Raw genomic sequence first — 20037 nt, forward strand, 5'->3', positions numbered from 1 at the left:
ACTTCAAAAATGAAGAACTGTTCCTCAGGTAGCATCAAATCCAGGTGTGGGTGAAGGGACCAAAACCTCACCTTGACACCAAGGAACAGTGAGTCCACCTGCTCTTCATCCTCACGAATGGACTGTGCATCCACCTGCTCTTCATCTTCACCAAATGATCACCTCTAACATGGTAAATCAGATGATGCTGAACCCTTTGCCTTCTAAAACCAGTGCTTTCTAAAAACTACTCCATGGGGCATGAAATCAGTGAGGACTGTGTATGTGCATGTTATTCATATGAATATATACATAAGCACGCATGCATGTGTGCCTATTTATACATTTGGAGAGAGCGTGAGCGTGCCCTTTACTTGTGAGTGAGTCTGATCTACATGAAGTCACAGGAAAGACACAGTGGGAAGAGGTTGGTAGCCAGACCAGCAGCATCCTAAATTTTCTTTCCACATTGTGTCTGAGGCCTCTGCTCATCTTTGATGGAGGCATCCGTCTAAATGGAGCCAAGATTTTGCTTAAAGGATTTCTTTTCCTTCAGATTCTGGTTCTTATATCCCAAAGAATCTTGATACACCACAGGATAATCATGAAAACTGTGTGCAGACTACTTGTGACACACGATATATTTGAGGCAGACAAAGAATATCTCAGACAGGTGAAGGGTAATCATGGTCGGCTCATGGCCCCCAGGTGTGTGGAAAGCTCAGGTAGCTGTGGCTTCAGTACAATGAACCCCAAGACTGATGTTCTGCTAAGCTCAGGTCAGGTGAAGTCTGACCCAGAGAAGGGACTCGCCCAGCCCTCCATGCCCAGGGCAGTGACTGAGGCCTCTGACCCCGGGCAGCAAGGATTAGGCCACTCCATGTCACCCACTTCCAGCCAGCACCAGACTCCATGTTCAGCCAAACATGGGCCTGTGTCTCCTGAGCTCAGTGAATGAAGCATTGTTTCCTTTCCTTCTAGAAACACAAAGTGTAAATAAAGGCAGATGGAAAAGCGGGAAAGACTGTGATGACTTTCCTCACCATTATCAGGTTGATCAGAGGACCGCCACTGGACACACAGACCAGACCTGGGAGGCAGCAGTGCACATGGAGGAACATCAAGGGGGCCTTGAGCGCTGCGCCCCATCGCTCCCCATCACGTGCAGGGAGCGGCTCTGGGCCGACCATAAATACAGCGATGCTGTCCTCCCCTCAGCTCCCGCTCTGCACCTCCAGGTCACTGCCAGCCATGAGGACGCTCGCTCTGCTCGCTGCCCTTCTCCTGCTGGCCCTGCAGGCTCAGGCCCAGACTCTCCCTGAAAATGTGGAGGAAGACGCATTGCAGGAGCAGCCTGGGGAAGGGGTCACCATGGCCGTGTCCTTCACTGGACCTGAGAGGTCTGCTCTCCAGAAGGCAGGTGAGAGAGGGCAGAGAGTGTGGTGGGGCCTGGAGAGGAAGGCGGGAGTCGGCTCTGGAGTCAGGCTCCGGAGCCTGGTCCAGAACCACCAGGCCCACCCAGGTGACCTTGCTGCTCCTCTCTGTCCTTGCTGTGCTCATTTGTAGAAGTAGCAGCGAGAGTCACCAGCCTGAGACCCTTCCTCTACAGACTTTGGGCTCCAAAATATGATTTGGAAGTCACGAGAGTAGACAGAACATAGTAGCTCATTACAGAGCGAAATGGAGTGCTATAGCTATAGGGACACCATCCTGCCTTGAATAAGAGGAAAGGTGTGGGGTGCTGGAGCTTGTGCGGGAGAGTTCTCAGTGTGTCAGAGGGGGAAGGGTGGGCAGACACATGGGGCAAGAGGAGAGCAGGGGAATGGGGTGCTGGCCCTAAGCACTGCTGAGCATGTTGGCTCCCATTGACTGCAGTAGATGATGGAGCTGGATGTTAGGTGGTCCCCACGGCAACCTGCCCCCAACCTCTTGTGTCTTCCCATGCTGCCCTTCTCCACCATCCTGAGCCTCCTGTGTCTTCCCATGCTGCCCTTCTCCACCATCCTGAGCCTCCTGTGTCTTCCCATGCTGCCCTTCTCCACTCATCCAGAGCCTACTTTGCCTTTCCATGCTGCCTCCTCTGTCTCTTTGTCTGCAGGCCCACTCACGTGCCGTTGTCATCACTGCTGCTGCCAACCTGGAGAAAAGGTGTCTGGATACTGCGAGATAGGCGGGAAGACATACGTGTTCTGCTGCCGCTGAGCACCTAGCGCAGAGACCAAACACCCCACTTCCTCTGAGACACAGAGGGAGCACCCTCACCCCGTACTTAGCCTCCATTGTCTTTCTCTATAGCTAATACATTCCTTGAAGCAACTGATCTGTGTTTGTGATTCTTTCAGGTGTGCTGTCTCTCCATCAAGTCTTTTCTTTAAATTATATTTTATTTTGTTGTTAAGCTGTCATACACAGGGGTTTCAGTTTTTTAGTAAGGGAACAATTACAGTTCTTGTTGAACATTGTTACCCACTCCTTCGTTTTTTGACCACTATGTTCTCCTCTTCTCCCCCTACCCTTCCATGTTCCCCAGCAAGACGTTTGCAGATTAAAGTAACAGACTGTTTGATTAAACACATAAAACAAAATTTAGGCTCCACTTAGAGGGGAATTCAAGGCCAACAGTTCAGAGTGAAAGGGTTAAGGATCTCTCCTCTTTTTGCCTACACATCATTTGGACTCACATCCAAAGGCTTTGTCCATGGGCAAAAGAAATGAGCTTAAACAACCAAATTCCCTTGGCTTCTCAGGGAAGCCGCCATGTTTCCCAAATGTGTGAGTGAGCAGCTCCAGACCTCTCCTGTGTGTCTTGGACCCTGGGATTGTGCGCGGTCTAGGGAGACTGCATGCATGAACAGCAGCAAAGGTTGTTCCCACAGCTAGAACGCCTGCCAAGAGCCTCAAGTACCCAAATCGGCCTGTGGTATCTGGTCCATCTTCACTTACACAAGACAAGTTCTATTCCCGAGAAAACTGTCCTTCACAAATGACGTGCATGACCACTCAAGCGCCTGTTTCAATCACACAAAATTGAGTTTCCATGTACCTACTGTGTATGTGTTAGCACCTATGTAATCTAGGCTGGAGGAGAATCCTGGATCAATGAGGTAGTCACAGCCTGCACAGAGCCGGGAGTCTCCAGGGGACTTGGACAACATCCTACCATCACACTCTGCAGGTGTGAAGGGCTGGGGAGGGGTGGGGATTCTCAGGTCTGCAGTGATGTCTGTGGAGAGGGGGCATTTTCCCTGTGCTGAATCTATTGGATCACATGACACACACCACCTGCTGCTTGCCTCTTTCCCTGGATTGTTTGCTTCTATCCTCCTAAGAGATTAGGCCTTCCATAGGTGACTCTTGCGGCCTGTGTTCCCTCCCTTAGAGCCCAAAGCTCTGTGGTGTTCCTCTGTAATGGCCACAGGCCGTGCCCTGTCCAGGAGCAGCCAGCACACGCCTGCTTACCATGGGACAGTCCTGACTTGTGTGATACCACACCATTCTGAGAAATAGACTATGTCAGTTCACTCTCTGGCTACTTCTACATGTCAGACTAAAGATAGACTATTCCCTTAAATCTTAGATTAAAGAGGAGAACACAGTGTGCAGAAAAATAGATCATGGGCCCAATGGGATCATCTGCCGACTTGGATAAAATGGTGTAGAGCATGTCATCACACACAGAGGATGGCTATGATGATAGGCACACCAAGACCCCCATAGAATTGCCTTCCTTATTTCTCCAGGTCTGGTCTGTTCTGAATCATGGACAGGTTTGGGCTCCCGACTATAAATCTACCTGCCTGAGAGAGCCTTGTCCCCGAAGGAGACTTTCTATAACTATCTTGAAATGCAGAGATCCAAGGAAATAGCTCCTTCTTTTGTGGAGGTTAATGGCCTAACCTCAACAAGCACCAGTTACCAAATGTGCATGGCACAATCACATTGACCAACCTCCCTACAACCTCCCCAGTGCCTCCCACCATCTAATCCTAGAGCTTAACAAATCTCCTGCCTAAGTTTCCAGAGCTTCTCCCAACCGCTATCCTGATTGCAAACTCTTTAGCACATTGCGATAGTGACTTCGATTCTTCCTTCCCATTTTTGAACATGTCCATGCAATTCTTTTTGTAAAATGTGTCTTTTTTTTTAAATTGACCTATTAAAATAGTGTAAACTTATGATGTGCAATGTGGTGTTTGGATGCATGTATATGTTATTCAGCAGTCAAATTGGAGTAATCCATATATCAATCACTTCAAATATTATCATTTCTCTGAGCTGAAATATTAGCCTTGTCTCTTGTAGCTATTTTGAAATAGACATTGTTATTGACTGCAGTCTTGCATTTGTAAAACAGTTCACCAGAACTCATTCCTCCCATCTAAGTGTGATATTGCACCCTTTGCTCCATCCCTCTTCTTCACTCCCTAACACATCTGGTCTAAGTTACAATGGTTCCACATTTGCATTAGGAGGAGGTTGGGATGTGTGGTGTTCTCACATTAGCGAGACACTTGGTGCTTACCTCCAGCACTGAGACTGTCCCCGGCTCTACAGTCCAGTCACCCTAACACGGCAGAATCTGTGGTGGGTAAGGCAGGAACTGCTGCTGTCTTTTCCTATTTTCGTGTTACAGGTGAGTCACTTTCAACAAAAGAGAGCCCACTGAGTGAAGATTGATGGAGAAATAACCACTGGTGTCTACCTAGACCTGGCCACGACTGCCTGAGAGAAAAGAAGTACGTCTGGGTGGGGGCCTTAGGGGGCAGGGTGCTGTGGGACCCCACGTAACACTAAATTGCTCAAATGCTCTTGCACCAGAGTTCTTTGATGCATGCAACAGAAGCCAGCCTCCAGAAATGAAGACACCGCTGATGTCCCATATTTAGGGCGAGTCTTTGCCAGGGAGTGTGCAGCTGTGGTTTCATCCTGAGCCCAGACGCAGAACTTCTCTCTGCCCATCTCTGCTCTCTGCTCAGCTCAAGCCTCTGTAAGTAATGGGAACCTCCTTTTGAACTTCCACGCAGTGGTTGGGGCATTGAAGACAACCCGCCCCGTCCACTCTAGGAGCACCACCTTGTAAGAGCTCACACTTGCAGAGCTCTTTGGGAGCTTGTGAGGTCTGTAGGGCCTGCGAAGGGCTTCTCTACAGGCCCAGGTACTGGAAAGCTCAAAGCTTTGCCTGAAACCCATAGGTCCCAATTGTCATGCGCGGTTCACATATTAATTGACTCAGGAAACATTCTCTTCATTGGAAATACAATGTTTTGAGGTTTTCATCCACGTTAAAACATCGGTTTTTATTTTTTTCTGTTGGATTATGTTACTTGTAGAAATTCTGAGAAATAATGTCTCATCAGTACAATGCTTTGCAAACATTCTGTGCCTTTTCTTATTGCTTCTTTTCGTCTGTTGTGCAGATGTTGTGTCGACAGATAAAATCCATATTTAACTTTTGCTCTCTGGCCATAGCTTTGGTTTTTAGATGGAAGAAATCACTTCCTAGATGCCCTGGGAAGAAGTTACTCTCAATGTTGTCTTCTAACGATTTTCTGAAGTCAAGTCTTATTTCAGACTTTAATCCACTTGATTTGAAATCAAGATACAGTAGGAAAAGTTTCTCACCATTTACAGTTGTTTGAGGTAGATTGATGTAATTTTAGTGTCTCTCATTCCTCCTTGAAAGAAAAATGGCGGGCCATCAACTCAAGCTGAAGACTGTGTGCCTGTGGATCCCATACAGACTCCACCAGGATCCTTCTTGGACTCCACACCTTCATCGGGGGATAATTCCCTTGACATTAGCACGGCTATTGCCTGCTCATTTGGATACAGGACTGACCCAGACTGCACCTAAACACAGTGCAGAGTCACTCACAATTCCTCCGAAGTTCAGAAATGAAAAAATTACTTTTTTGTGTACAGTTCTGGAAATGTAAACAACAGAGGAGTAGTATTTGGTTAATGTGAGCAAGACATAGAAAGAGCTCTGAGGTAGCTAATCACAGTGATCTAGTTGAGCAGTCCCCAGACAAACAGAGCAGTGTCAGGATGGCACCGTGGAGGGAAGACGGGCCTTCCAATGACTTGGGGAAGGATGGCAGCCTTGGGATGGTGGCAAGTGTCTTCTGGGAGGATCTCTGAACCTCCCCCACAGATCTTTCGTTGCAGCGGACCCCTGTCTCCAGTGCACTCACTTCCTGCCCTCCCGTCCCTAGGAGACTCGTGACCATGAGGACACTGGCTCTCCTTGGCGTCCTTTTCTTGCTGGCTCTGCAGGCCCAGGGTGAGCCTCTCAGAGTCACGTTTGAGGTGGCTGCCGCCCAGGAACCCCTGGAGGGAGATGGCCAAGTCCCGTCCATCTCTCTGTTTGAGGATGACAGTTCTGTGCTTCAAGATTCAGGTGAGTGAGGTCATCAAGACAGAGACCAGGGCTGGGAAGGAAGCTGGGGACTCACTGAGCAATCGAGTCTGCAGCAGGTCCCACAGCAAGTGACAGGAGACACTGTCATTTGACTGTCCCTTCCTCTTCTTACTGAATGGTGACACCCTAGTGACAATAAGGTGACCTTTCTGCAAGGCATGAATCCAACCTCGATATGTCACAATCACTATGTTCAATGTAAGAGACGAGCTGTCTCTTAGTGTGGAGGATTGCTCTTAGACCAGTGTCTCCTCCATTTATGATGAGCTCTGTTCCTTGCAGTACATTTGTAGCTCCTTTTCCTTCAGTTCTATTTCACAGCCTCTCCTTTTGGCTTGAGGTTTGTTTTGGAATTTGATCCTCATCCCTGTAGCTCCATTGAGCCAGCACTTCAGCTTATTGATGTGGCAGGTGACCAGTTAGTTATTTCATCCAGCGTGGCCTCACACCACTGCTTTCTGGGTCTCCTGAGTATGGGAGTGGCCAGCATGGGTCACCATCCACAGCATGGTAGGGAGGGTCAGGTACTAGATGGAGATATGTGGGTGTGTTTAGATATTCGTGGCCTGCAGAGTGGACACCTGGAAGTGAAGATCGCTGAGCCTGGTGCTCAGTGCTGTAATCCTAGCTCCTCAGGAGGCTGAGATCGGAGCATTATGGTTGAAAGCCAGGCAGGGAAGAAAAAGCTATGAGATTGTTATCTCCAATTATCTAAAAAATGTAGAGGTGTGGTTCAAATTGTAGAGCACTAGCTTTGAGTGACAAAGCCAGGAAAGAACACTGAGCCCGGAGTCCAAGCCTTAGGAACACACACAGGTTAAGAAAGAAGAAGTGAAAATAAATGAGGAAGGGTTTGGAGTGTGTGTGTCGCTCACTCTTGCGTGTGTGTTGACTCCCATGACTTGTGGTTGTTAAGGCTGCGCTCTGTGACACACGGACACCAGGAAACCCCAGTGTTGGCTGCCTCGTCAACACTGTCAGCGCTCACTGCTGTCCCAGTTGCCAGCTGACTAATGCTTCCTCTGTGCCTCCAGGGGTCCAGGCCGGACAAAACTGTTCCTGCCGAATAGCAGGTTGCCAGGGTCGGGAACGCCCTTTGGGCACCTGCATTTTCCGCAACCGCATCTACAGATTCTGCTGCTGAGCCTCGTGTGCAACAGAAAATGAGATTGTAATCTTCTCTGAAACGTGGTGTCTCCCAGCCCATGTACCCCATTGCTTTCCCCACCCTAAATAAATCATCACAGAAAGGGCAGCGCGTTTGAGCTTTCCTGGCTGGTGTCTCTATCCTCAGAGCTCTGAGCTCTGCAGCCAAGCCCCAGCCTCTCCACCACACTCCTGAAGTCCAACGCTGGCTCCCGTGCTGACCTCCGTGAGGAGCTCACAGTCTCCACACATGTGAGAACACAGAGTGGCTCTGCGCATCCCTCCCCCTCCCCCTGCTCTGAGCCCTGCCCTCATCTGCGCAGGACGCTCTCCCACTTCACCTCTGCAATGGCAGTGCCAGCCATTCTCCACTTCAATTCAAACAGTGACAAAGCTACCCCTCCTCTTAGGAAATCACATCTACTTAGCAAAGCTCGGGAGTGAAACGGAAAAGCACAGATCACCTGCCAGCCTGCACGGGCGGCTCCGTGTCAGGTCAGGAAGTGAACACAGTGTCAGGAAGGAGGAAAGCTGAGAGTCCCATCTGCCCACCTCTCCTGAAGCCGTGTTTGCTAGAGGGAGAGCTGGTGTTCAGAGACAAAAATCTACTATGGGCAATTCCCCCTCTGCCCTCCATGCCTGTCTGAGCTGTTGGGATTCTGACTGTGCGTGTGAGACACAGCCACAACTATGCACCACGGTCACACAGAGAAACAGAGTCAGAGGTGTGAGTAGCCCTGCGTCCCCCTCCATGCTGGCCGCACTGAGGTTGGCAGGACGCCAGGCTCTTGGTCAGGTCAAGGCAGGGGCTGGTGTGATTTGCAGGCTCAGCAACAGGAGCACAAAGCTCAGTCCTGAGAAGCTGGCCTGATAGAGACCTGGCTCCGGGGGGCTCTGTATCTGAAAAGCCTGGCTTTAGCACTGTGAAATCGCCAAGCATTTTATCCTCACGACAAACACATTGATTGGTCATGTTAGGTTTTATCTCCCTGGGGGAAACATCAGGCAGTTCTCAGCATCTTTTTTTCTGTTTTAAATAATGATCCCAATCCGTGTGTGACACCCAGGTCACACTCCTTTTTTTTTTTTTATATAGTATGATGTTTTATAATACATTCAAAATAGCTGTCACCAAATTTTTTAAAAAAACATGTTTCAAACCTATATATAATGGACTGAAACAAATTAATGTACTGAAACTGTTAACAGGTGGTGAAGAAGAAAGAACACTAAATTTACAAGCATCATTTCACAAGACAAATTTGAGTACTTCAGAGAACTTCATCAATTTCTCTGTATAAGGCTAAAATTGATAGCTACAACATGGTGAGGCTATTTAAGTTACCCAGTGATTCGTGCTCACTTTATTCATCTACAAATATCATAGCTCTATTACCCTACTATTCTTGTAACACTTCTATCATAACAATAATGAAAAAACATTGTAAAACAAACGTTTACTTGATTAGCATGATATAACATCTTATTTTTATAGAGTACATATGTGATAGCAATAACTAAAAATGTATGTAGAAAAAAGTGAATTACTTTAATGGTATACCCATTATTTTAAAAATATAGTTGCAAGAATTTATAGATATTTAGGCAATTTTTTTACCTTACATTTTTGTTTTATTTGAAAACCATATACTCCAGTGAAGCCAGCAGAATCTCTATGACTATGCGTCAATAAATCATAAAATTAGGATATGAGATTTATACAGAATCATAGTGAGCTATTTTTACATGTGCCTGGTGCATGAATAATCACACTCAAATTTCAAGGTCACATCATTACAGAAGATGTCATCAAGCTTATGCTGTTTGAGGGTCAGTTTGAAAAGCAGCAGAACTTTAAAATATAAGTCAACATTGTATACAAGCCAGAAGAGATGGACAGAAGGCTTAAAAAATGTCCAGGTAAGGAAGATAAACTTCCTACACACACTGCTTTTTTGAAGTAGATAAAAGTGCTGGCCAAGACCAAGGCATGTTATTCTGCCATCTGCAAGGCAGAGCTTTCTGAGCCCCAGAGCAGACCAGCAGGTGAAAGTCTATGTGATGTCCCGGGACTCAGATGTAGATTGGATAGGCTTCACCCAGAAGGTCCCACTTCACGGTCCTGGGGAGATTCCTTTTCATCAACGATCTGCAATCAACTCTGTATATTTATCTACAAGATGTAAATAACCTCATTCATGCAAAGAACCACTATAATAGAAATTGTTTAGATAATTTCCATTCATAATACATATATAACACACGCATGGTATAACAGTAATAAGTATAATATAGTAGTTATTACATATGATAGTATTATATATGGTACATACTTTGTACCACATACCAATGTTATATTTTATACATAATAATATTACACATTAGATAAGTGTGTCTTTCCCAGCAACTTTGTATATTGCTATATGATCATGTTATAATATGTATGTACATGATCATGTTTCAAGTTTTTAATAGGATGTAATATATAGATGCTAACCATGTAGAAGAACTGGGTGTGTGTAAGTGTACATGTGTGCATCTCCCTTACTGTCTTGTGTTTTCAGTTTATTTGTTTATGTTCTCTGGATATGGGCATTTCCTTCCATCAGAAGGAACAGCAGCTCATGCAGAAGGATGATGTCCTCACATGCCATCCGGCTCCTGCTGGTAAGGCCTGCAGGCTCCCGCACAGTGCCTGGACCTAGCACCCCAGCAGAGGCCTTTAGGGACTGTTAGAACCTCCCAGAGCCCAGCCCTGAGCTGTGGCCCAGCCCCGGCCCCATGGGTGGGACTTCCTGCCCTTCTTACTTCTGCCCTCTTCCAGTGCCCCACTAGGGATCTGGATGCAGGAGTTGTCTGTCCTGTTGTTCATCGGAGCACGGAGGTGGGCCAAACCCCGACTGGGAAAGATGATCTGTCTGAGACACCTCCAGGGTTAATCAGTTGTCCAGAGAAGCTCACAAGCATGCTCAAGCATCAATGAGCTCATAGGAATGCTCCCAATGCTGGTTCTTTCTCTCACTCATTGTTTTAGCACCTTAACTTCAGTAAGAGGAGAAGCTTCTCCAATGCAGTCAAAATCCCCAATTGATAGGGTTTGACCTATTTTTGGGAAGCATGGAGAGCTTTCAGCAGGCCTGGGTTAGCACAGGAACACCTGCCCCTCTTGTGGACTCTGTCCCTCTTGTGGAATCTCCCATCCTCCTTGAGCATCTGCCTGACATTCAGAAGACCAGAGCTTTCCTCAGCCCCTCTGCAGGCCTCTTCCCCTTCAGGCTCTGGAGAAGCTCATTTGTCTCATGGATCACAGTGCCTCCTGATGGTCATCCTGTGCCACATGCCCACTTCCTCAGAGCTGGTCCCACTTGGGGGAATAGCATGTGGGCATAGGTCAGCTCCTAGGACTGAGGACACTGGAGAGACACGGTAGTTACTAAGAGCAGACACACAGGAAGCTCAGCAGACTACATTTCAGAGCCTTCCCCTGTGCTTAGATTGTGAATGGAGGGTAGGTAGTCAGACAACATGAACAAGAGGAAGAAATCCTAATGTGATTGCCGGGGTCCTGCAATGGACAGCATGCTAGCTGTGGAAGAGGCTTCTGGATCATTCTGGTCTGGTCTGTGAGGAGGATTCTGGATCATTCCTTTGGTCTGTGAAGGATGAATCTGGATCATTGCATGGTTTTGCTTGTTGAATGTGGTATCAGGGGTTTGGACTGTAGTGTTTGCATATGTGTGGGTGATAGAAGAGGTGGAGATAAGAAAAGGAAACATGGTTAGCCCTCATTCTCCTCCCAACCTTTGATGTTGTGTTGATCTAACATTTCCACCTGCACTTGTGTGCATTTGTGTGCACTTGTGTGCACTTGTGTGCATTTGGCTATGGACTTGTCGATGAGGACTCTTATGCTAGCCTCAAGAAACCATGTGTCACTTCACAGCTGAGATGAAAAGCCGAATGTGTCTCTACCCTCCCTCTGCCCAAATTTCTATCAACAGCTGCTGGATTGTTTGGGGTAAGGACCTATGGCTTTCAGAACAGACACACACTGTTCTTCAGTTAGAGAGACCAAAAAATTCCAGAACTGTCTTCTAGGTCCAGAGACGCAGATCTGTAAAGAACATGGCCTTGGATGTCTGGCTCACAGGGTGACCTCCATGGTAGCCTGTGTTCCTGGAAGGGAAATGTCTGTTGTAGAATAAGTATCTTCTTCCCCACGAGCAAGTGCAGAGGTGACATGAGCGCTACCACCTGGAGATGACAAGTAAAATTTAGGGTGGGAAGAGACAACTGAACTGAAATCCTAGACAGGGGTAAGACAAGCCCTGTTCACCATGGGACAGGATGGAATCCATTCAGGAGCCCCTCCTCTGATGAGGGATGTGTAGAGCTGAGGTGGACACAGACAGAGGAAGAGTACTCAGCCATGATGAGGAAGAGATGATGTGTTTTGCATTGAAATGGAGGGAGCTAGAGATAATTGTGTTAAAGGAAATAAGCCAGACTGAGAAAGATAAAAATTGACTCTTGTCAGGAATGTAAACGGGGAACTGAATTTGAAAGCAGATGGAGGAGGGTCGACAAGAGGAGGAGCTGAAAGGGGCAGATAAGTATGACCATCACATGTTATACACAACTATGACAAACAGAATAATGAAACCTCTTAACATGTCTTTTAAAAGGGGCCGGGGGTGAGGAAGGGTAGAATAGGTGAAGTGGAATATGAAGAAAGAACATTAGAGGCATGTGCAGAAATATCCATTGTACAACCAGTAACATTAACATGAAAAACCTCCCAAAGCAAAAAACAACTAGATTTGTAACCAGGCATGGTAACAAAGGTGTGTAATTCTAGAAATCAGAGGCAGGAGGCTGAGGTAGGAGGTTTATGAATTTCAGATCAAGATTCTCTATCAAGTAAGTCCCACAGTTGCTCCAGAAACAGTTGGTTACAGTAGGTCTGAGGTAGGAATCAGGAACCCATGTCTTCTATGTTTCTAGATTCAGGGTTCCAGGCCTTCCAGGTGACCTTGCTGGGCTAGGAAACAAAATACGGACATCATAGATCAAAAATGACCCTCAATGAAGGTGGTGAAGGTCTACAGTGGGACCAGGGCAGGGCAAGGCAAGATGCCCTCTGTGCTTCCGCTAACTATGCTGACGCAGCATTCTGGTCACTGCCATCGCTCTTTTAGAATTGGAAAACTGGGTACAGGTCTCATCCCACCCCCATCTCAAGGCATCTGCATTACACTACTTGCATAAGTGAGTTTTCCGTGCAAGTGTCGCTAGATAATGAATGCTCTAGTTGTTTGGCCAAGGCACTGTGCTTAAGCAAACAGCACAGGCTTTCATCCATGATGGGTCCTGTTGAAAGTGAGCCAAGACTTTGCTTAAATAATTGTTTTTCTTCAGATTCTGGTTCTTCCATCCCAAAGAATCTTGATACACCACAGGGTAACCATGAAAACTGTGTGCAGCGTTCTTGTGACACAGGATGTGTTTGAGGCAGACAAAAAGTATCTCAGGTAAGTGGAGGGTAATCCTGGTCAGCTCAAGGCCTCCAGGTGTGTGGTAATCTCACACGGCTGTGGCTTCAGTCCAACAAACCCAAGACTGGTGTTCTGCTAAGCTCAGGTCAGGTGAAGTCTGACCCAGAGAAGAGACTCGCCTAGCCCTTCATGCCCAGGGCAGTGACTGAAGCCTCTGACCCCGGGCAGCAAGGACTAGACCACTCAATGTCACCCACTTCCAGCCAGCACCAGACTCCATGGTCAGCCAAACATGGGCCTGTGTCTCCTGAGCTCAGTGAATGAAGCACTATTTCCTTTCCTTCTAGAAACACAAAGTGTAAATAAAGGCAGATGGAAAAGCTAGAAAGACTGTGACGACTTTATCCTCACCGTTATCAGGTTGATCAGAGGACCGCCACTGGACACACAGACCAGACCTGGGAGGCAGCAGTGCACATGGAGGAACATCAAGGGGGCCTTGAGCGCTGCGCCCCATCGCTCCCCATCACGTGCAGGGAGCGGCTCTGGGCCGACCATAAATACAGTGATGCTGTCCTCCCCTCAGCTCCCGCTCTGCACCTCCAGGTCACTGCCAGCCATGAGGACGCTCGCTCTGCTCGCTGCCCTTCTCCTGCTGGCCCTGCAGGCTCAGGCCCTGACTCTCCCTGAAAATGTGGAGGAAGACGCATTGCAGGAGCAGCCTGGGGAAGGGGTCACCATGGCCGTGTCCTTCACTGGACCTGAGAGGTCTGCTCTCCAGAAGGCAGGTGAGAGAGGGCAGATAGTGCGGTGGGGCCTGGAGAGGAAGGCAGGAGTCGGCTCTGGAGTCAGGCTCCGGAGCCTGGTCCAGAACCACCAGGCCCACCCAGGTGACCTTGCTGCTCCTCTCTGTCCTTGCTGTGCTCATTTGTAGAAGTAGCAGCGAGAGTCACCAGCCTGAGACCCTTCCTCTACAGACTTTGGGCTCCAAAAGATGATTTGGAAGTCACGAGAGTAGACAGAACATAGTAGCTCATTACAGAGCGAAATGGAGTGCTATAGCTATAGGGACACCATCCTGCCTTGAACAAGGGGAAAGGTGTGGGGTGCTGGAGCTTGTGCGGGAGAGTTCTCAGTGTGTCAGAGGGGAAGGAAGGGCAGACACATGGGGCGAGAGGAGAGTAGGGGTCTGGGGTGCTGGCCCTAAGCACTGCTGAGCATGTTGGCTACCATTGACTGCAGTAGATGATGGCGCTGGATGTTAGGTGGTCCCCACGGCAACCTGCCCCCAACCTCTTGTGTCTTCCCATGCTGCCCTTCTCCACCATCCTGAGCCTCCTGTGTCTTCCCATGCTGCCCTTCTCCACTCATCCTGAGCCTACTTTGCCTTTCCATGCTGCCACCTCTGTCTCTGTCTGCAGGCCCACTCACGTGCCGTTGTCATCACTGCTGCTGCCAACCTGGAGAAAAGGTGTCTGGATTCTGTGAGATAGACGGGAAGACGTACGTGTTCTGCTGCCGCTGAGCACCTAGCGCAGAGACCAAACACACCACTTCCTCTGAGACACAGAGGGAGCACCCTCACCCCGTACTTAGCCTCCATTGTCTTTCTCTATAGCAAATACATTCCTTGAAGCAACTGATCTGTGTTTGTGATTCTTTCAGGTGTGCTGTCTCTCCATCAAGTCTTTTCTTTAAATTATATTTTATTTTGTTGTTAAGCTGCCATACACAGGGGTTTCAGTTACATAAGTAAGGTAACAATTATAGTTCTTGTTGAACATTGTTACCCACTCCTTCATTTTTTGCCCACTATGTTCTCCTCTTCTCCCCCTACCCTTCTACGTTCCCCAGCAAGACTTTTGCAGATTAAAGTAACAGACTATTTGATTAAAGACATAAAACAAAATTTAGGCTCCACTTAGAGGGGAATTCAAGGCCAACAGTTCAGAATGAAAGGGTTAAGGATCTCTCCTCTTTTTGCCTACACATCATTTGGACTCACATCCAAAGGCTTTGTCCATGGGCAAAAGAAATGAGCTTAAACAACCAAATTCCCTTGGCTTCTCAGGGAAGCCGCCATGTTTCCCAAACGTGTGAGTGAGCAGCTCCAGACTTCTCCTGTGTGTCTCGGGCCGTGGGATTGTGCCTGGTCCAGGGAGACTGTGTCCATGAACAGCAGCAAAGGTTGTTCCCACAGCTAGAACGCCTGCCAAGAGCCTCAAGTACCCACGTCAGTGTGTCGTATCTGGTACATCTTCACTTACACAAGACCAGTTCTATTCCATAGAAAACTGTCCTTCACAAATGACGTGCATTACCACTCAAGTGCCTGTTTCAATGACACAAAATTGAGTTGTCCTATACCTACTGTGTATGTGTCAGCACCTATGTAATCTAGTGTTGAGGAGAATCTTGGATCAATGACGTTTTCACAGTCTGCACACAACCAGGAGTTTCCAGGGGACTTGGACAACATCCTACCATCGCACCCTGCAGGTGTGAAGGGCAGGGGATGGGTGGGGATTCTCAGGTCTGCAGTGATGTCTGTGGAGAGGGGGAAGATTTCCCTGTGCTGAGTCTACTGCATCACCTGACACACACCACCTGCTGCTTGCCTCTTTTCCTGGATGGTTTGTTTCTATCCTCCTAAGAGATTACTCTTTCCTTGTGTGAGTCTTCCAGGCTTCATTCCCTCCTTTAGAGCCCAAAGCTCTGTGGTGTTCCTCTGCCATGACCACAGGCTGTGCCCAGTCCAGGGGCAGCCAGAGCACACCTACTTACCATGGGACAGTCCTTCCTTGTGTGATACCACAGCATTCTGGGAAATAGACTATGTCAGTTCACTCTCTGGCTACTTCTACATGTCAGACTAAAGATAGACTATTCCCTTAAATCTTAGATTAAAGACGAGAACACAGTGTGCAGAGAAATAGACTGTGTGCCCAATGGGATCATCTGCCGACTTGGATAAAATGGTGTAAAGCATGTCATCACACACAGAGGATGGCTATGATGATAGGCACACCAAGACCCCCATAGAATTGCCTTCCTTACTTCTCCAGGTCTGGTCTGTTCTGAATCATGGACAGGTTTGGGCTCCCGACTACAAATCTACCTGCCTGAAAGAGCCTTGTCCCCGAAGGAGACTTTCTATAACTATCTTGAAATGCAGAGATCCAAGGAAATAGCTCCTTCTTTTGTGGAGGTTAATGGCCTAACCTCAACAAGCACCAGTTACCAAATGTGCATGGCACAATCACATTGACCAACCTCCCTACAACCTCCCCAGTGCCTCCCACCATCTAATCCTAGAGCTTAACAAATCTCCTGCCTAAGTTTCCAGAGCTTCTCCCAACCGCTATCCTGATTGCAAACTCTTTAGCACATTGCGATAGTGACTTCCATTCTTCCTTCCCATTTTTGAACATGTCCATACAATTCTTTTTGTAAAATGTGTCTTTTTTTTAATTGACCTATTAAAATAGTGTAAACTTATGATGTGCAATGTGGTGTTTGGATGCATGTATATGTTATTCAGCAGTCAAATTGGAGTAATCCATATATCAATCACTTCAAATATTATCATTTCTCTGAGCTGAAATATTAGCATTGTCTCTTGTAGCTATTTTGAAATAGACGTTGTTATTGACTGCAGTCTTGCAGTTGTGAAACAGTTCACCAGAACTCATTCCTCCCATCTAAGTGTGATATTGCACCCTTTGCTCCATCCCTCTTCTTCACTCCCTAACACATCTGGTCTAAGTTACAATGGTTCCACATTTGCATTAGGAGGAGGTTGGGATGTGTGGTGTTCTCACATTAGTGAGACACTTGGTGCTTACCTCCAGCACTGACACTGTCCACGGCTCTACAGTCCAGTCACCCTAACACGGCAGAAGCTGTGGTGGGTAAGGCAGGAACTGCTGCTGTCTTTTCCTATTTTCGTGTTACAGGTGAGTTTCTTTCAACAAAAGAGACCCCACTGAGTGAAGACTGATGGAGAAATAACCACTGGTGTCTACCTAGACCCGGCCAAGACTGCCTGAGAGAAAAGAAGTACCTCTGGGTGGGGGCCTTAGGGGGCAGGGTGCTGTGGGACCCACATAACACTAAATTGCTCAAATGCTCTTGCACCAGAGTTCTTTGATGCATGCAACAGAAGCCAGCCTCCAGAAATGAAGACACCGCTGATGTCCCATATATAGGGCGAGTCTTTGCCAGGGAGTGTGCAGCTGGGGTTTCATCCTGAGCCCTGACGCAGAACTTCTCTCTGCCCATCTCTGCTCTCTGCTCAGCTCAAGCCTCTGTAAGTAATGGGAACCTCCTTTTGAACTTCCACGCAGTGGTTGGGGCATTGAAGTTAACCCGCCCTGTCCACTCTAGGAGCACCACCTTGTAAGAGCTCACACTTGCAGAGCTCTTTGGGAGCTTGTGAGGTCTGTAGGAGCTGCTAAGGGCATCTCTACAGGCCCAGGTACTGGAAAGCTCAAAGCTTTGCCTGAAACCCATAGGTCCCAATTGTCATGCGCGGTTCACATATTAATTGACTCAGGAAACATTCTTTTCATTGGAAATACAATGTTTTGAGGTTTTCATCCACGTTAAAACATCGGTTTTTATTTTTTCTGTTGGATTATGTTACTTGTATAAATTCTGAGAAATAATGTCTCATCAGTACAATGCTTTGCAAACATTCTCTGCCTTTTCTTATTGCTTCTTTTCGTCTGTTGTGCAGATGTTGTGTGTACAGATAAAATCCATATTTAACTTTTGCTCTCTGGCCATAGCTTTGGTTTTTATTTGGAAGAAATCACTTCCCAGATGCCCTGGGAAGAAGTTACTCTCAATGTTGTCTTCTAACGATTTTCTGAAGTCAAGTCTTGTTTCAGACTTTAATCCACTTGATTTGAAATCAAGATACAGTAGGAAAAGTTTCTCACCATTTACAGTTGTTTGAGGTAGATAAATGTAATTTTATTGCCACTCATCCCTCCTTGAAAGAAAAAGGGCGGGCCATCAACTCTAGCTGAAGACTGTGTGCCTGTGGATCCCATACAGACTCCACCAGGATCCTTCTTGGACTCCACACCTTCATCGGAGGATAATTCCCTTGACATTAGCAGGGCTATTGCCTGCTCATTTGGATACAGGACTGACCCCAGACTGCACCTAAACACAGTGCAGAGTCACTCACAATTCCTCCGAAGTTCTGAAATGAACAATTTACTGTTTTGTGTACAGTACTAGAAATGTAAACAACAAGAGTGGTAGTAGTTGGTTAATGTGAGCAAGACATAGAAAGAGGTCTGAGGTAGCTAATCACAGTGATCTAGTTGAGCAGTCCCCAGACACACAGAGCAGTGTCAGGATGGCACCGTGGAGGGAAGACAGGCCTTCCAATGACTTGGGGAAGGATGGCAGCCTTGGGATGGTGGCTAGTGTCTTCTGGGAGGATCTCTGAACCTCCCCCACAGATATTTCGTTGCAGCGGACCCCTGCCTCCAGTGCACTCACTTCCTGCCCTCCCGTCCCTAGGAGACTCGTGACCATGAGGACACTGGCTCTCCTTGCCGTCCTTTTCTTGCTGGCTCTGCAGGCCCAGGGTGAGCCTCTCAGAGTCATGTTTGAGGCAGCTGCCGCCCAGGAACCCCTGGAGGGAGATGGCCAAGTCCCGTCCATCTCTCTGTTTGAGGATGACAGTTCTGTGCTTCAAGATTCAGGTGAGTGAGGTCATCAAGACAGAGACCAGGGCTGGGAAGGAAGCTGGGGACTCACTGTGCAATCGAGTCTGCAGCAGGTCCCACAGCAAGTGACAGGAGACACTGTCATTTGGCTGTCCCTTCCTCTTCTTACTGAATGGTGACACCCTAGTGACAATAAGGTGACCTTTCTGCAAGGCATGAATCTAACCTAGATATGTCACAATCACTATGTTCAATGTAAGAGACCAGCTGTCTCTGGATGTTAGTGTGGGGGATTGCTCTTAGACAAGTGTCTCCTCCATTTATGCTGAGCTCTGTTCCTTGCAGTACATTTGTAGTTACTTTTCCTTCAGTTCTATTTCACAGCCTCTCCTTTTGGCTTGAGGCTTGTTTTGGACTGTGATCCTCATCCCTGTAGCTCCATTGAGCCAGCACTTCAGCTTATTGATGCGGCAGGTGACCTGTGAGCTATTTCATCCAGGGTGGCCTCACACCACTGCTTTCTGGCCTCCTGAGTATGGGAGTGGCCAGCATGGGTCACCATCCACAGCATGGTGGGGAGGGTCAGGTCCTAGATGGAGATATGTCGGTGTGTTTATATATTCATGGGCTGCAGAGGGGACACCTGGAAGTGAAGATCGCTGAGCCTGGTGCTCACTGCTGTAATCCTAGCTCCTCAGGAGGTTGAGATCTGAGGATTATGGTTGAAAGCCAGGCAGGGAAGAAAAAGCTATGAGATTGTTATCTCCAATTATCTAAAAAATGTAGAGGTGTGGTGCAAATTGTAGAGCACTAGGTTTGAGTGACAAAGCCAGGCAAGAACACTGAGCCCTGAGGTCAAGCCCTGGGAACACACATATTAAGTAAGAAGAAGTGAAAATAAATGAGGCAGGGTTTGGAGTGTGTGTGTCGCTCACTCTTGCGTGTGTGTTGACTCCCATGACTTGTGGTTGTTAAGGCTGCGCTCTGTGACACACGGACACCAGGAAACCCCTGTGTTGGCTGCCTCGTCAGCACTGTCAGTGCTCACTGCTGTCCCAGTTGCCAGCTGACTAATGCTTCCTCTGTGCCCCCAGGGGTCCAGGCCGGAAGAAACTGTCACTGCCGAATAGGAGACTGCCAGGTTCTGGAACGCACTTTTGGCACCTGCATTTACTTCAACCTCATCTACAGATTCTGCTGTCGCTGAGCCTTGTGTGCAACAGAAAATGAGTTTATAGTCCTCTCCAGACTTACAGTCTCCCAGCCCCTGTACCCCATTGCTTTCCTCACCCTAAATAAATCATCACAG

The 20037-nt window shown here is 47.7% G+C and overlaps 3 protein-coding genes across 4 annotated transcripts; all 3 read left to right on the forward strand.

Annotated features, from left to right (window-relative positions):
• Window positions 1-1230: 1230 nt before the first annotated feature.
• On the forward strand, window positions 1231-2247 carry LOC138823090 (defensin alpha 5-like). The gene is made up of 2 exons (XM_070016028.1): window positions 1231-1399; window positions 2078-2247. Exons 1-2 carry the CDS (start codon window positions 1231-1233, stop codon window positions 2179-2181), a joined length of 273 nt encoding a protein of 90 aa, XP_069872129.1. The 3' UTR covers window positions 2182-2247.
• A 2655-nt stretch (window positions 2248-4902) lies between these two features.
• On the forward strand, window positions 4903-7655 carry LOC138823091 (neutrophil defensin 3-like). Of its 2 annotated transcripts, none has more exons than XM_070016030.1 (3): window positions 4903-4966; window positions 6195-6379; window positions 7435-7655. In XM_070016030.1, exons 2-3 carry the CDS (start codon window positions 6208-6210, stop codon window positions 7542-7544), a joined length of 282 nt encoding a protein of 93 aa, XP_069872131.1. In that variant the 5' UTR covers window positions 4903-4966; window positions 6195-6207; the 3' UTR covers window positions 7545-7655. The 2 variants fall into 2 exon arrangements, with proteins under 2 accessions (XP_069872131.1, XP_069872130.1); XM_070016029.1 differs by having other exon boundaries at window positions 4904-4966; window positions 6134-6379.
• Window positions 7656-17281: 9626 nt separating this feature from the next.
• Window positions 17282-20037, forward strand: LOC138823092 (defensin alpha 5-like). The gene is made up of 3 exons (XM_070016031.1): window positions 17282-17350; window positions 18580-18764; window positions 19823-20037. Exons 2-3 carry the CDS (start codon window positions 18593-18595, stop codon window positions 19933-19935), a joined length of 285 nt encoding a protein of 94 aa, XP_069872132.1. The 5' UTR covers window positions 17282-17350; window positions 18580-18592; the 3' UTR covers window positions 19936-20037.

This window comes from Dipodomys merriami, unplaced genomic scaffold (assembly GCF_024711535.1).
Source record: "Dipodomys merriami isolate MVZ:Mamm:240054 unplaced genomic scaffold, mDipMer1.0.p SCAF_12, whole genome shotgun sequence".
Taxonomy (NCBI): Eukaryota; Metazoa; Chordata; class Mammalia; order Rodentia; family Heteromyidae; genus Dipodomys; species Dipodomys merriami.

Coding starts and splice junctions, on each gene's coding strand:
- LOC138823090 (XM_070016028.1), top strand. CDS start 1,231: ATGAGGACGCTCGCTCTGCTCGCTGCCCTTCTCCTGCTGGCCCTGCAG. Junction 1,400..2,077: donor GTCTGCTCTCCAGAAGGCAG/GTGAGAGAGGGC, acceptor CTTTGTCTGCAG/GCCCACTCACGTGCCGTTGT.
- LOC138823091 (XM_070016030.1), top strand. CDS start 6,208: ATGAGGACACTGGCTCTCCTTGGCGTCCTTTTCTTGCTGGCTCTGCAG. Junction 6,380..7,434: donor TTCTGTGCTTCAAGATTCAG/GTGAGTGAGGTC, acceptor CTGTGCCTCCAG/GGGTCCAGGCCGGACAAAAC.
- LOC138823092 (XM_070016031.1), top strand. CDS start 18,593: ATGAGGACACTGGCTCTCCTTGCCGTCCTTTTCTTGCTGGCTCTGCAG. Junction 18,765..19,822: donor TTCTGTGCTTCAAGATTCAG/GTGAGTGAGGTC, acceptor CTGTGCCCCCAG/GGGTCCAGGCCGGAAGAAAC.